General features: G+C 40.4%; 2 protein-coding genes across 3 annotated transcripts; one reads left to right on the top strand and one right to left on the bottom strand.

Annotated features, from left to right (window-relative positions):
• Positions 1-5,982: 5,982 nt before the first annotated feature.
• Positions 5,983-8,849, top strand: LOC131087214 (14 kDa phosphohistidine phosphatase-like). The gene is made up of 3 exons (XM_058030691.1): positions 5,983-6,161; positions 6,997-7,121; positions 8,668-8,849. Exons 1-3 carry the CDS (start codon positions 6,032-6,034, stop codon positions 8,758-8,760), a joined length of 348 nt encoding a protein of 115 aa, XP_057886674.1. The 5' UTR covers positions 5,983-6,031; the 3' UTR covers positions 8,761-8,849.
• Positions 8,850-13,025: 4,176 nt separating this feature from the next.
• On the bottom strand, positions 13,026-14,747 carry METTL18 (methyltransferase 18, RPL3 N3(tau)-histidine). 2 transcript variants are annotated; one of them, XM_058030688.1, is made up of 2 exons: positions 14,705-14,747; positions 13,026-14,241 (listed from the first exon to the last, which is right to left on the bottom strand). In XM_058030688.1, exon 2 carries the CDS (start codon positions 14,115-14,117, stop codon positions 13,077-13,079), a length of 1,041 nt encoding a protein of 346 aa, XP_057886671.1. In that variant the 5' UTR covers positions 14,118-14,241; positions 14,705-14,747; the 3' UTR covers positions 13,026-13,076. The 2 variants fall into 2 exon arrangements, with proteins under 2 accessions (XP_057886671.1, XP_057886672.1); XM_058030689.1 differs by lacking the exon at positions 14,705-14,747 and adding an exon at positions 14,331-14,346.
• Positions 14,748-14,776: the final 29 nt, after the last annotated feature.

Raw genomic sequence — 14,776 nt, 5'->3', positions numbered from 1 at the left:
CCTCTCCTTATCAACAGGCATTTACCCATCATTTGCAGCCACATGATGGAAATCAGTAGCAGAGTCTGGTTATTTGAAATAATATCACTTTCACAACAGATATTGTATCAGCAGGAAGAGAAGGAATTGCCATTTAGCAGCTATAAAATAATACTGGGCTGGCATAAAACATTCTTACTTCAGGCAGTTAATCTAAATCCCCACAATGGGGGTACACAAATACAGTGGGGAAGCTACCCTAGTCTCAAAATAAAGTGAAAGATCCAGATTTATGGATCTTTCCATAAATCCCACCTGAAGATAAGTAAATTAGGAGTGCAGGTGCTCTATATCCTCTAGAGTCAAAGACAGACAAAGGTATATCTAAAGGTTAAGTCAAAGGGCACAACTTCAATTTATATCCAGAATTATGCTAGTAAGACTTCATACCTTTACACTCCCCATCCATTTTCTTCATTCTGATTTTTTCTTAGGAGCTGCCATCCCAATACCATGACAAAACAAGGGCATGATTTCCCTGCTGAATGCCTCCAGCCCTAAATCTACCAATCAAAAAACCCCTCGTATCACCAAGAATGCAAATGTGTGAGCTTATCTTGAAGAAAGGTAGCCGAAAGGCCCATCCTGATATTCAGCATGTCACATATCCCACATGAATGAACTGTGATCAATTAAACAGCTCATTCACACTGTTTGTCTCTGCAGAGCACAAAGGAACAGCTGGGCCTCAGGAACCATCACCTGCTCACTGCTTCCATCGTGCCCCCAACATATGGAGAGCAGGGAAGGACAACCAAAGGACAGCAGAGCCCTGGAAACAAACCTAGAAAGTTGTTTCATTGAACAAGGGGATTCTGGGCATGTCCTGTTCTCTCACTTCAAACATTAACAACCCTCTGACAGGCTGGAGATATTTATGGTCACTCAGAAGGAGAGCCAGGGGAAGGACACCTCCTGGTAGGACAGCCCAGGTTTTCAAGGAATGGATACATGGCATGAGATCCCTTCTGAAGAAATACCTCTCCAGAAGCCTATTAAACATTTGTGTTTGGGGAAGAGGAAGCAGCAAGGAAGTCTCAGAAAAGTAAAGAAGGTGCTCAGAAGTTTTCTGGTTATGGACAGATACAGCTGGTACAAAAAACCCCAAATGGATAAAAAACCCTTTTGTGAGTAAACATAGACCAGAAATTAGAGGGGGTATGTCACAAACATCTTTTATGAAAAATCCTTTCCTTAGGACTTTTCCTCCTGAGAAGCTTAGAGGCCTCAGGAACAAAAACATTGATTATCTGCTGCTGTGGAATGCAACAGGTGCATCTGTGATTGCCCCATGTTCGTTGTTTGTAATTAATGGCCAATCACAGTCAGCTGGCTCAGACAGAGAGCCGAGCCACAAACCTTTGTTATCATTCTTTCCTCTTCTATTCTTAGCCAGCCTTCTGATGAAATCCTTTCTTCTGTTCTTTTAGTACAGTTTTAATACAATATATATAATAAAATAATAAATCAAGCCTTCTGAAACATGGAGTCAGATCCTTGTCTCTTCCCTCATCCTCAGACCCCTGTGAACACGGTCACAGGGGTTTTTAGCCAGCAGAACAATGGGGTTATAAAACTGCCTTCTATGAGGAGCAGAACAAAACTTGGTTTCCCCCAGATCTTGTTCAGTTTCTCAAAGGGATCATTATTTATGTCAGCAAGATATGAGGGGTCCAGAAAAGGCCTGTCACAGATGCCAAAGATGTTAATCCCAAGAGAGATAATGTTATTAACCTGCATTTGTTCTGGCCTCTTTGCTAATCTGAGGAGCTGCTAATCAACAGCTGTAGAAGAAGAATCTTTATTAAATCCTATTAAATTGAATGGGCCAAACAGCAAAGAAGACTTGTGATCTTTGATGTCCATGGCAGAATTTAGAACAGTGCATTTCCTTTGTACAAGTGTATTATGATCAATCTAATCAATCCCAGGGTTACTCATGCTCTGGAATAAAAAATAAATTTGCAAGTACAGCTAAACATCAGCCTTCATTTTTCTTTCTCTGTTGTGTGAGGGTTACATGGGATGGAAAGCACCTACTTCAAAAGCCTTTCCTTAATATTTTCCTGTAATACAAGCATGGGCTAAATGTATCCTTACATCTTGTGCTCTCTGTCAGAGAGCTCAATAAAAAGAGAAATTTATACACCTGGAATTCAAAGTGATTGCTTCCCCTTTCCTGATTTTAGTAGCCTGGATTGATCCAATGGCTTGAGACAATCTCATGTTGAGTTTCACTGCAGCACAGTGTGTAGTTAAGAGCTTTGCAAAATAATAATATAGCTTTTCTAGTCACTTGCCATTTAGAGTTTAAATTGCTAAAAAAATGAAGATGTTTTGGCATTAGGGTATTCCTGGTTTACAGGATCTGATGATAGAAAGGACATGAACAGAGCAATTTTATTCATTTGGGTGAAATCCAAATCCTGCAAACCGCAATGCAAAACAAGACCCAAACAATTGTTTTTAGGACTCCTCTGCAAAGAGACAAGATGTCCCTTGACCAAATAAATAAAAAACCTCTCAATTTTTTCAGAAAGCAGTGCCAAGGCCAGGACAAAAGGAAAGTCCCTGTGTGCAGTTTCGCTGGAGACAGGCTGTGTCTGGCTGAGGACCCCTGTCACCCCGTGCCATCCTCTCTGCACCCCTGAGGCCCACAAAGTGACGCACCAACAATTCCCACCAGCAGCGGGGAATTTTCCTCTAAAAATGGCCTGAAAGCCAAGAGGAAGCTCCTGTGCTTGGGCATGGCATAGGAAACTACTCTTGGACAAGATGGGTGCTTGGGAAGGGTGAAGCACTCAAGAGAAATGGACAAAGCTCTGCCGGGATTATTACTAAATCACCATGTAGGGTGAAGCCTGATGCCTGTCCTCCTTGTTGAGAGCAAATTCCTTTCAAGTTTAGCTTCTGAGGTATGCCACAAGTATTTCCTTTGCCATCCTCACCACTATTGTTTGTTGCTAGTTCCTTTCGTGCATCATAACTGAAATGGGGCAATAAAAGTTTTCACAGCCACGCAACAGATTTCTGCGCTGGAGGAAATGAAGGAAATCATTCCAGTGAAAAAGAAAAAAGAGATTTTGTGCAAACAAAACAAGTTCCATAAGCTGTGTTAGTACAGGATAAATCAGAACATGAGATGTTAGGGGTGATTGGTAAACAAAGTAACCAACCACAACCAAGCCAGACCTTCCAAGATTACTGGAAACAAACTTAAAACACTAATCCTACAAGCCTTTAGGGCCAGATAAAGCAAGCTTAAACAACCACCTCAACTCCACAAGACTCTCTAAGCCTCATTATCCTAACTAGGCACTGATTTTATCACTTTCTCTGCCTGCCTTGAAAATCCCAAACAGCTGAGGCAGGAGCTTGGTTTCTACTTAAAGTCCTTCACACCTTTTCATCCCTCTAAAATTTAGTTAGTAAGGGTTCAACTCCCCAGGGCTCTGGGCATTTTTTTCTTTTTTCCCTTTCCAGATTTGTTGTTGCTCGGTGCAGAAACAAGGTAACTAACAACAGTTTCTGAAATAACAAAATGCTTGAATTTTTTAAATTAACCTTTATCACAATGAATAAAGTAGCTTAGGAAGCAGCTATAATTGTAAAGTAACCAATAATTGTCTAATTAACCAGCAGTCTAATAACAAAATAGTCTAACTAGCCCCTAATTGACATTTATCTTTGTAATATCTCTAAATACTAAATTTAGATTATATGTTCTCCTCTGTTTTACTGATGATTTCATTATATTTTAAATTATATAGCATTTGTGTATTTAGAGAAAGTATTCAAGCACTAGTTTTAGATTTTAAAGCTATTGTTGATGGAGAAATTAATTTCAACAATAACTTAACTATTTGCATGCATGAAAAGAATAAAATAATTTAGTTAGAAGTGATCTACAATGTAACAAAATGTAGTTATGTGGAAGTGCCTGATGTTTCGAAGTTTAAAAAAAAAAATCTAGTCTTTAAAATCTGAAATTTACCTGATTTTGGAGTAACCACTTTGTGAAAAATGCGTATTTTATGATTGGCTTTTCGCAAATATTAAAATGAATATTATATGTGTTGTGTTAGAAAGTTATGCTATATTAATTCCCTTAAGCAGTGTGTTAAATATAGTTTTAAGCTATAACAAAATTTTAAAATACAAACTATGCTATGTAGGGTACTTTTTTTTCTAAAAAAAGGACTTGCAGTGAGATAGCAGCCACAGGACACCTGAATCTTTCAGAGAAAGAGAATTTATTGCTGCATTATCAGAAGAAATGAACTTCTTCCTGCCTCGCTCAGCCCTGAAGACGCCGTCAGGATTCAGAGGAAGAAGCTGACACTGACCAGACAGAATCCTGTGTTTGAATGGACTTTATGCATCGTGTATGAATATGCAACAGGCTGTTGTTTTTAAGGGTTAATCCTCTGTTAACGTGGGTCCTTTTTCAGGATTATTTTGCCCAGAAAAAGGTACCCGGACATCCATAATGCTTTGTTTCTATTGTCTCATATTGTCCTAATTCAAATTGTCCAAATTATTATTACTCTAACTGTATTACTATTTTTATGACCATTTTATTACTATTAACTTTTAAAATTTTGAAAACAAGTGATTGCCGTTTTTCACAAGTTCATGCAAAATACTTCATTTCTCTGCTTTTGGTGCCTTGATGATCACAGAGGAGCTCAGGTAAAAGCAGAGTTTTATTGCATGAGAGGTTTTGTCAGGTGGAGACGCTGAGGCTCAGATGACCCCAGTCCCAGGTCAGAAGTTAAAAATATTAATTATATTAGTTTAATGCTTCTCTTGACTTGGGGATTTGTTGTCAGACTCTGTAACAGAACCACCTTAGTGTTTTATTGAAACCAGAGAAATGGCTATTTACTTCTTTTTAGGCAGATGCTGTGCTGCTATTTTTAAAGCTGGATGTAGTGTGAAAAACACCAATCACTTGCTTTTAAAATTTTAATAGTTTAATAGTAATAAAATGGTTGTAAAAATAGTAATACAGTTAGAGTCATAATAATTTGGACAATTTGAATTAGGACAATATGAGACAATAGAAAGTTACAGACGTCCGGGTACCTCTTTCTGGGTAAAATAAGCCTGAAAAAGGACCCACGTTAACAGAGGATTAACCCTTAAAAACAATAACCTGTTGCATATTCATACACCTCATCCATGATGCATAAATTCCATTCAAACACAGGATTCTGCCTGGTCAGTGTCATCTTCTTCCTCTGAATCCTAACATCGCCTTTGAGGCCGGAAGAAGTTCATTTCTTCTGATAATGGAGCAATAAATTCTTTTTCTCTAAGATTTAGGTGTCCTGTGGCCGCTATCTCACTGTGAGTCCTTTCTTTAAAGAAAGGATCCTACATAGCACAGTTTCTATTTTAACATTTTGTCATAACCTAAAACTATATTTAACACACTGCTTAAGAGAATTAATACAGCATTACTTCCTAACACAACGCATATAATATTCATTTTAATATTTGCAAAAAGCCAATCATAAAATACATGCATTTTTCACAAGGAGCATCAGGTAAAAGCAGAGTTTTATTGCCATGAAGGGTTTTGTCAGGTGGAGACCCTGAGGCTCAGAGGACCTCAGTCTCAGGTTAAAACATTAATTATATTGCTTTAATGCTTCTCTTGACTTGGGGATTTGTTGTCAGACCGTAACAGAACCACCTTGGCGTTTCATTGAAAACAGAGAAACAGTAATTTATTTCTTTTTAGGCAGATGCTGTGCTGCTATTTTTAAGGTTGTACGTGCCTACACAAAAGCGATCTGTAGAAGTACAACTTTGCAATTTGACATAACGACGGAACTCGGCTCGTTTTTATCGGCGGGCACCTGAAGGCGCCCACAGCCGCTGCCGCCCGTCCCCTCAGGGTGGGCCGCCCACAGCCCGTCCCGCCTCACGGCCGCCATGGCGCCCGCCCCGCCCCGCGCCTTCCCGCCCTCACGGCGGCAGCGCCATGGCGGCCGTGCGGGACGTGGAGATCGACCCTGAGGGCACCTTCAAGTACATCCTGGTGCGCCTGCAGCGCCCGGGCGGCGGCGAGCAGCGGGACATCGTCCGCGGCACCAAGGCGGCCGAGTTCCACAGTGCGTGACAGCCCGCGGGGCTGGGCGGGCAGCGGCCGCAGCGGGGCCCCACCGGCGGTGGGACGCGGCCGCCGGACCCCGGCGGGTTTGAGGCGGAGGGGGAGCCCTGCCCTAAACAGCTCAAAAATTCCCTTTTCTCCACTTTCTGCGTCCCCCGGATGATAGGAAAATTTGGGGCTATGTATCTGTCATGTGCTGTTTCGGAGCCCATTTGAAGGGAATGAGGAGGTGTCTTTGCAAACCGCGGGCCTGAGGGTAGATAAGGGCAAATACTGAGAGGTGAAAGAAGCAATGGAGGGGGAACCATAAATTCCCATGGAATTCCACTAATTGACACAGACTTGCTCAAGACTGTGTTAAATCCCTGGATGTGCAGAAAAAGAACAGAGACAAAAGGAGAAAGAAAAAAGGTGGGAGGTACACATTAGAAATGGGGTCTATTAGGTGGCTGGGGAAGTCTGTACCTTTCAAGGGAAAGAGAGAAGAGAAAAAATGATAATAAAAAGGAGATTGTGTCTTCTAACAATTTGAGAGACCCCACGGGAAGTGCCCATGACCTCTCCCTTCATTCAAATAAAGTTACAGGATTCCTCTGTATCCTTTGTGAACATAAACCTCTGGTATTAGTGGATTAATTTTCCTGACAAAATCACCTTACTTTTGGAGAACAATATACTAAATAACAAACTAAATGGCTTTAACTGCAGCTTTTCTGTGCCTCTGAAGAGAAACCTCCCTGCTTCATAGGTGAAATAAGAAAGTAGCCAAAAATGAATTCTAGACTATGTAATGCCTAGTTCCTGTTCTAATGTCTCTCACCATTCTTCTTGTGCAGATCATATATTTGAAAAAGTAAATCCTGAGATGGAAAAGCTGGGATATGAATGTAAATGCCTTGGAGGAGGGAAAATTGAACATAACAGCAAAGACAAGAAAATCAGGGTATTTGGGCTCTCAACAGTAAGTGCATCTCTCATTTTTCTTCAAATGCTTCTGTCTCTGATGCTGTGGGATTTTTAGTTAATAGCATGACGAGTGTTGGCAATTTACATCACATTTCAAACGTTAACTGGAAAACTTACCTGGCTCACTTGTGAGTTAAATTAGAAAAACAATGGTTTTAAGGCAGGAGAGCTGTATTATTAATCTAGCTGCCAAATTAAGTGTTAGAGGCAGTGGTCAACTCTTGCAGTCTGAGATACAGACTCTATCCTCTGCTTTTGGTGCCTTGATGCTCACAGAGGAGCATCAGGTAAAAGCAGAATTTTGTTGCCATCAGGGCTTCTGTCAGGTGGAGACCCTGAGGCTCAGATCACCTCAGTCCCAGGTCAGAAGTTAAAATATTAATTTTATTGGTTTAATGCTTCTTTTGACTTGAAGGTTTGGTGTCAGACTCTAAAACAGAAGTACCTTGGTGTTTTATTGAAACCAGAGAAATAGTTCCTAACTTCTTCTGGAGCTGTGCTGCTATTTTTAAGGCTGGATGAGGTCTTCAAAGTGGTTGCCAAGGCAAGAGTGAGCCGTGGATCTGTTGCTTTCCAACTGACATAACTGTATTATCTGTTATTTTTGAAAAGCTTGCATTTCATAATGCATCAACTTTGACCTTTTCAGTTTAAATGCTTGTTTATTTAAGCTGTTCCTCTTTGGGGCTGTCACTGATGAATAAGAGTATGTTTTGTTTGATAATACAACCTTGGACTCTTTTTTTCAGTATTCTAAGTAAACTTTCATGTGAAATGTTATGGGGGAAAAACAACCTGTAAATCAGAGATTTCTATCTGTGTACTGCACTGTTGTTATGTGTAGTTCTGAAATAAGAAATCCAGATAACTCTGATCATGTAAGACAATAATGGAAAGGCCACTTTCACCACAACTGCCTTAAATTTCAGTGAAACAGTAACACTCTGACCAGTGATTTTTAAATCTTAAATTTTAGATTTTTAAATCTAAAATCTAAAGGGCTAAAAACCACGTGGGCCATCTGACCTTACCTGGGAGTTGCAATGGCTGAAGAGCACAGATACTTAAAATTGTGCTATTATCAGCTGAGGCAGGATGGGAAATAAATAAAACATGAAGGCTGTGATTTCTTTAGTGGCCAGAGTAGTGCTCAAATGCTCACACTTGTTTGCTTATTCCCTTTCCCTTCAGCTGAGCCAAATCAGTTGTTTGTATGCTCACACATTAAAGTGGGTCAATGCAATCTCTGTGGTTTAAAGCAACATTCCATAAATACACTGCCTGATGGGTTGGGAACATTTTAAAGCAAACTTTCTGCTGGAGAAATTGTGTAAAAAATGCATTTTATATGTGACTCTACCTCATTTATTTTCTGGAACTTCAGTTTGGGGAGGAGGGAAGTGGAGAGGATAACAGAAAAATAAAACATAATACTACAAGAGTATCTATTTTACAACTTTTGATTTGCATGTGAACAATTTTGTGCTGATAAGAACTGAATGGTTCTGAAGACTTAATTTGCAATTTGTTCTGTCTTGCAGGGCTATGGAAAAGCAGATCACTCAGTCACTGTAGAGATACTGAAGAAAGAATATACAGATTATGAAATTACATGGTCAGATGACAAGAAATAAACTTGTGACAGAGCAGTTCCAACCTGGTAACTGTGAGCTGCACTTTGATAAATAAAATTGAATGTGTGTTCTATGTGTGTAACCATCAATCTGGAGTGAGTGGACTCTGCCATAGTTTGTAATACAATCCTCAGATGTATCTTATTTTTTATATCATTGTGCAGAATCTGGAGTTCTAACCCTTTTTCCTGTCCTTTTGATGTGCCCTTTAGTTAAACACCCCCACACCACCTTACCTCTAATTTGTTTTCATCCAGTCCCATTTCACTGATCTATTGCAGGATACTTCAAACACCACTGGGCCAAACCTGTTCACTGGTCTTCAGTGTTTTCAATTTGTTTTTCTATTACTCTTTAGGCTTTTCATCTTTCTTACCCACTATCCTATTTTTTAAAAAAAATTGTTGTGGAGGGTGCAGTTGACTGTTACAGTTCTTCAATGATCCAAATCTTTGATTTACTCAATGATTTTAAAATCTAGTATTCTGCAGAAGTAATAGTCAAAATATTTGATTTTCCTGTAAGAACCCTCCCTAGAGCAGACTGGTGGCAATGTAAAACTTTTGCTTCTTTCATTCTGATTCCCCTGGACTGCTTTGATTTGTGTGAATTTAATAATGCTTTTTTCTTTTTATTTTCTTAGCAGTAATTATTTTAAACTACCTCCTCAGTACACCTGGACAAGTGCCTGAATTAGCAAACATCACCCTCTTGTTGTGACAGGATGTTGCCTTTTGTTTGTTGTAAATTTACTTGTTAGTTTTCATGCTTTTTGTTTCATGATACTTTTCATTTAATTTGTGGATTTATTGACTTGCTGTCTTGAAGGCTTGCTGACTTCCAGAGGTAATTCTGGATGATGATATATTCTAGATGATTGGTGTATTCTTCCCTTTTCTGTGGTTCCTACTGCACTTACCCAGCAGTATCTTTTCTTTTCAGCATGCAAGTGATTCTAACAGTACAAACCAGGGAATCTGAGACACTTCAGGCCAGTTTCCATCACCAAAAATCCTGCTGTTACTCCCCCTCTTACAGTTGTGATCCTTCTGTGCTTTTGTTTCAGTTGTGGGGAGGAATTTTCTGTTCTCATCCTCAAACCTTTCAGTCCAGTCCTCACCAGAGGAGTTCCAGGGTCTCCACCCCAATAATCTCAGAGAAGAATGTCCTAAACCTGGTGCTCCAGGTCTCTTGGTTGGCACCACATTCCCTCACTTGCAGCCTGGATTTTCCCCTCCACCATCCTTGCCTCCTTTTCCATCTGCTCTTTGTGCTTCTCTTTGAGTTCCTGGTTGTCTGGCTGCACTTCAGATACTGTGGTAATGGTGACAGGATTGATTTTACTTAACAAGATTTTGATTTCAGTGCCTTAGAACCAAGAATAGCACACAAATCAGTAACCTGCAAATTGGGCACTTCCCAGTTCCATGAACAAGGGCTTTTTTTTCCCCTAAGCTTTAGTAAAACAACTGTAGCTGCCAGTATACAGACTTGAGTTTTAAATAGCCTCATTTCCCAAAACTGGCAAATAGTCTTCAGATGGAAGTCATCAGTTAGGGATAATTGTGTTAAAACAAACAAGCCTTTCAATTTAGTTTCCTGAGGTATTTAATGACTGATTTTAATCTTTGTCTCTACAATAGTTACAGGAAAGACATAACTTACACTGGATTTATTATTGTAATGACGTGTTCAAAATGTGAGGGGAGGAAAAACAGTGATGATTTGGAGTGAGCTGATCAAAACTGAGTTACCAGCTGATCTCTACCTTTTATTTCTTCATAGAAGAAAGATTTTAATGTGTCATTAAAAAAAAAAAAAAAAACAACTTTGAGGGACCTCCCAGTTCAGTTATTTTTTTAGTGCAATGTCATTTGGGGCAATTTAATTTCCTTGGTCATTAAGTAATACATACAAGTGTTACAAAGGAATGAAAAGTTTATTTTCTTCTATTCCAGTTTGTGAAGAGGAGCAGGACACTGGTTACTGAGGTGGTGAGGATTTCTCAGATAGTGGCAGCCTTAACATAAACAAGGGAAATTAGTATAATTTGAAGTTAAAACATCAACAACCTACAAAACTAAGTGTTGAATTCTGTTTCCTCTCAGCATGTACCTGCTGAATTCTAACAACACAACTCATCTCAGATATGGAAATCCTAATTGTGCTGATTTCACCTGAGAAAAAGCATCTTCCATTTTATAATCAGATTCTGAAATTGGAAGCTAATTATATTGTGTGGGGGTTATTTGTTTTGCAGGTGTGCAGTCACAATAAGATTGTGGCTCTGCCATTCTTCCCTTGAAGTCCTAAAAATTCTGATTCTGTATTTGCACAAAAACCAGCTGTGTTTGAGCCAAATACTGAGTGAAGGCACAGTAATTAAACCAAATATGGTGAGTTTGATAATGGAATGTTATCAAGAGGAGATATTATACAAGATTTTAAGTACTTTCTTAATTTATTCATCCAAAATTACATGAGATTCTTGTTCCTAACCATATTCTTTGTCATAGAGGTCAGTATTTTTTATTATTTGAGGTATGGTTCTCTGGAATTGCACTAGACTAGCAGATGTAGAAGAACCTATTCAGTGCAAGCCATGATTTATCTAAGAATTGAGTTTTAAAAATGACAAATGGTAACCCATTTGTTTCCAGCATCTGTTTTGGCAGAAAAAAAGAATAAAAAGCGCTGTTAACAGTACCTTCTTGATTTGCCAAACCTAAAACTTTTTTTTGTTCCTCAGTCTGTAGTCAGCAGTTATCATCACTAAGTTTCAGAGCTGATGCAGAAAAATTCCAAAGCGCTGTGGCAGTCATGGCAAAACTGACTTTGTTCCTCCCTCTCCTGTCCTGAGAGGCTAAATTCAGTAGTTTCCAAAGCATCCCTTCAAAATAGCCTGAAACAGTAGTGAAGGCTCTTCTGTGAAGTACAGGAAATCCTTTACAACTCTCTCTTAACAGCAGCAGGTTCAAAATAGGAACCTTGGGATTGACTTTGGGCCCCTTCAGTGATGGAAACGTGACGGCATAATTAAAGTGATTTAGATCACTGCTGTGCTAAGTTCCTTTCCATCCTCTCAGACTGTTTCCTTCTGCTCTACACTGAAGATCCTTGCATCCACTTCACAGCAGTGGTCACTGCCTCCAAATTTATATTTCTGCAAGGGCACATGATAAAGCAGCTAAGAGCTCTCTGTCTGGTTTTGGCCAGGGCAAAACATGCAGTGGATTTCCTTTTTTTTTTTTGTTTTGTTTGAATTGCCAGTGGCAGTGAGTGCTCAAGGCCAAGTTGTGTAGTTCTTTGGGGCTTTGTCTGCAGTAATTTCTTCAGCAACATCACTGAAGAAATTCCCCATTTCTTCAGCCTAGGGAAGTGCCTTGTATTTGAGGCTTTTCTGAGTGCTTCTGTCCTGCCAAACTGTGAAAAGATTGAAGAGGTGTGGATGGATGTTCAGTAGTACCCCCAGCAAGTTTAGACAAAGGGGAAATTAATTTCTGGAAAAATCATGTTAAAACAGTACAGCAATCTATTAAACTCCTGTAATAGCTTAGTTTATCTCCTTTTCCAATTATCTCTAAAGCTCAGTTCATCATCCTCCAGTCTTTCATTTGTAGGCTTGTTGGTTGGTAGAAGGAACTTATCTTGTGTAGAATATTCTTTCAAGTCAGCTTCTGAACCAGCATGGCTTTTTCTAATTCCTTGCTGAAATTTTCTTAGCCTTAATTAATGACAGAATCTAAATATAAAAATTTACAGACTACACCAGTTGACATTGTTACACTCTTTAAAGGGCTTGAATAAGTTATGTGTGCATTGCACGTGGAAATATTTCATGGATTTCTGAGATCCCCACGAGTGATAAATACAATCACAACTCCCTCTGCTGGCAAAGCAGCAGAGCTCAGAGGAGTGTGGTCCCTGCCTGAATCTGGCTGCAGATTGAGAAAAGCCTCTTGCACTAATTTTGGATGCTAAATTTACCTCATTCAGCCACAATATGTCATGTATGTCATTCCTGTGATGTACAGTTCTGCTGCTGACAGAGAATGTGAAAGCCTGGCTGGAGACAATGACTTGCTTAATCTTATGTATAAATTAATTATCATAAACAGATGCTGCTTTAAACAGAACTCTATGCACAGTTAACACCAGAAAAGTCTCTCACTTCTAGTCAAACACCAGAATTTGTCAAACATTTCCACAACCACCATCCTTAATTTTTTAAACCATAATAACAGAGGAAAAAGCAAAGAGAGACATGAGGGTTAAAACATTTTTGAGTTATTTTTTGGAAGATCATTAGTTTAATTTTAACAGGAATTTTTAAAGGCAATTTCCATAATGCATCTCTGCAGACCCTGATCAATTGTTTTAACCAAACTGGTTCTAAACACATTTTTATCTTCAACGAACTTCTCAAAGAGATAGACACCACCACCAACCCCAAAATAATGCACTTTGCTTGCCAAATACACACGGCCATTTGCATCCAGGAGCTGAGCCAGTGTGTCATGCAAAGCACTGTAGTAGTCAGGGTTGTAGATGGTCTCAGAGGTGAGAATTATATCATACTTCAAACAGGGTTTGCTGTTTGACAGGAGCTGGCTGACTTGAGACCACTCTCCAGAAAAAAATCTGCATCTGCTGAGCACATCAGGTGAGCTCTCTGCTTTCCTGGGCCTCTTTGAAGGAGGATTGCTGGCTTTTCTGTCCTTCCCACTCCTGCCTTCACTGATACAGTTGGCCACCACGTTAGGCAAGGTTATTTCATCAATGACTGTGCTGTTGTAGTCCTGAAAATGGACTCTGGCAGCTTCACCCTGTAAAGCAACAATTCCCAACAATCCAGCCCCACAGCCAAGATCCAGTACAGTCTTGTTGGTAAATTCTATCTCAGCCTCAGTCAAGTAGTCCATGAGATCAAAGGTGCATTCCCAGATTTTCAGCCCTCCTTCATAGACTCCTGGGATGAGATCAGAGTGAGAAGAAACACTTTTGGACACGATGCCTTCGCTGTCAGCATCACCTGAACACGTCCTTTCCACCACAGACAGCTTTACATGAGACAGGCCCAATACTGTTTCCAGGACTTTATTTTCCAATACTTTGTTGAGGTCTTGGGGAATGCTGTGCTCCTTGGCAGCTTTAACACAGAGGTTTTTCTTCAAAGCTGCCTCATCCTGGTGCTTAGCAGCAGCCAGCTTTGAGCTGGGCTTTGCTGCAAGATCAGCACTTTCCCTGCTCTTATCTGTAGATTCCTGCTTCTGTTCTGGAGAGCACAGCAGCAAGAAGTGAGCATCTGCCTCGCTGTTCTCATTTTCATCAACAGCAAAATTAAACTGAAAATCCATTTTCAGGAATTACGATTTTTAAAAGCTTAATTTATTACAGCCAAGCTTTTATGTAGGTATTGTTGCAGGACAGAGTATTTCACCGGTGCAGTATCAGATGTCTTGCCAAGAGCCAGGTGAACTGCTGCTGGAAATAAGAGTAAATAGTTTTATGTATCATTAATATCAGCACAAATCTAGTTTGTCTAGTTGTAGCATCCTGATTTTCATTACCAGGCTTCCCTGGAAAGCCGTGGAGTCTCCCTCTCTGGAAACATTCCAAATCCACCCGGATGCATCAGGGACGCTGCCTTGGCAGGGCGGTTGGACTGATCAGCCCTTGGGCTGATCTCCAGGGCTCCCGTTCAACCCTAACTATTCTGGAATTTTAAAAACGGCTCTCTAACCACTTAATTTTATTAAAACACAGCGTCACAGCTGACCCCATCCCACATACCACGCAAGGGAATTCGTACAGCTGCCAGCTCGCCTTTCAGACCCCGCGTTTCAAAGGGCGCAAACCGCTCGGAGCGGCCCCGCAGGCCGGGCTGGGGGCTGCTCCGGGAGCGTTTCCCACCCCGCTTTCCCCGCGCCGTGCCCGCACCCACCCGCGGCCGCCGCTCTCCCCGGGCCGTGCTCCGCCATCCCCGCCGCTCCCTCACGGAGCCGCTTCCGCTTCC

Source organism: Melospiza georgiana, chromosome 9 (assembly GCF_028018845.1).
Source record: "Melospiza georgiana isolate bMelGeo1 chromosome 9, bMelGeo1.pri, whole genome shotgun sequence".
In the NCBI taxonomy this organism is placed as follows: domain Eukaryota; kingdom Metazoa; phylum Chordata; class Aves; order Passeriformes; family Passerellidae; genus Melospiza; species Melospiza georgiana.
This window is presented reverse-complemented; position numbering and strand designations above follow the sequence as displayed.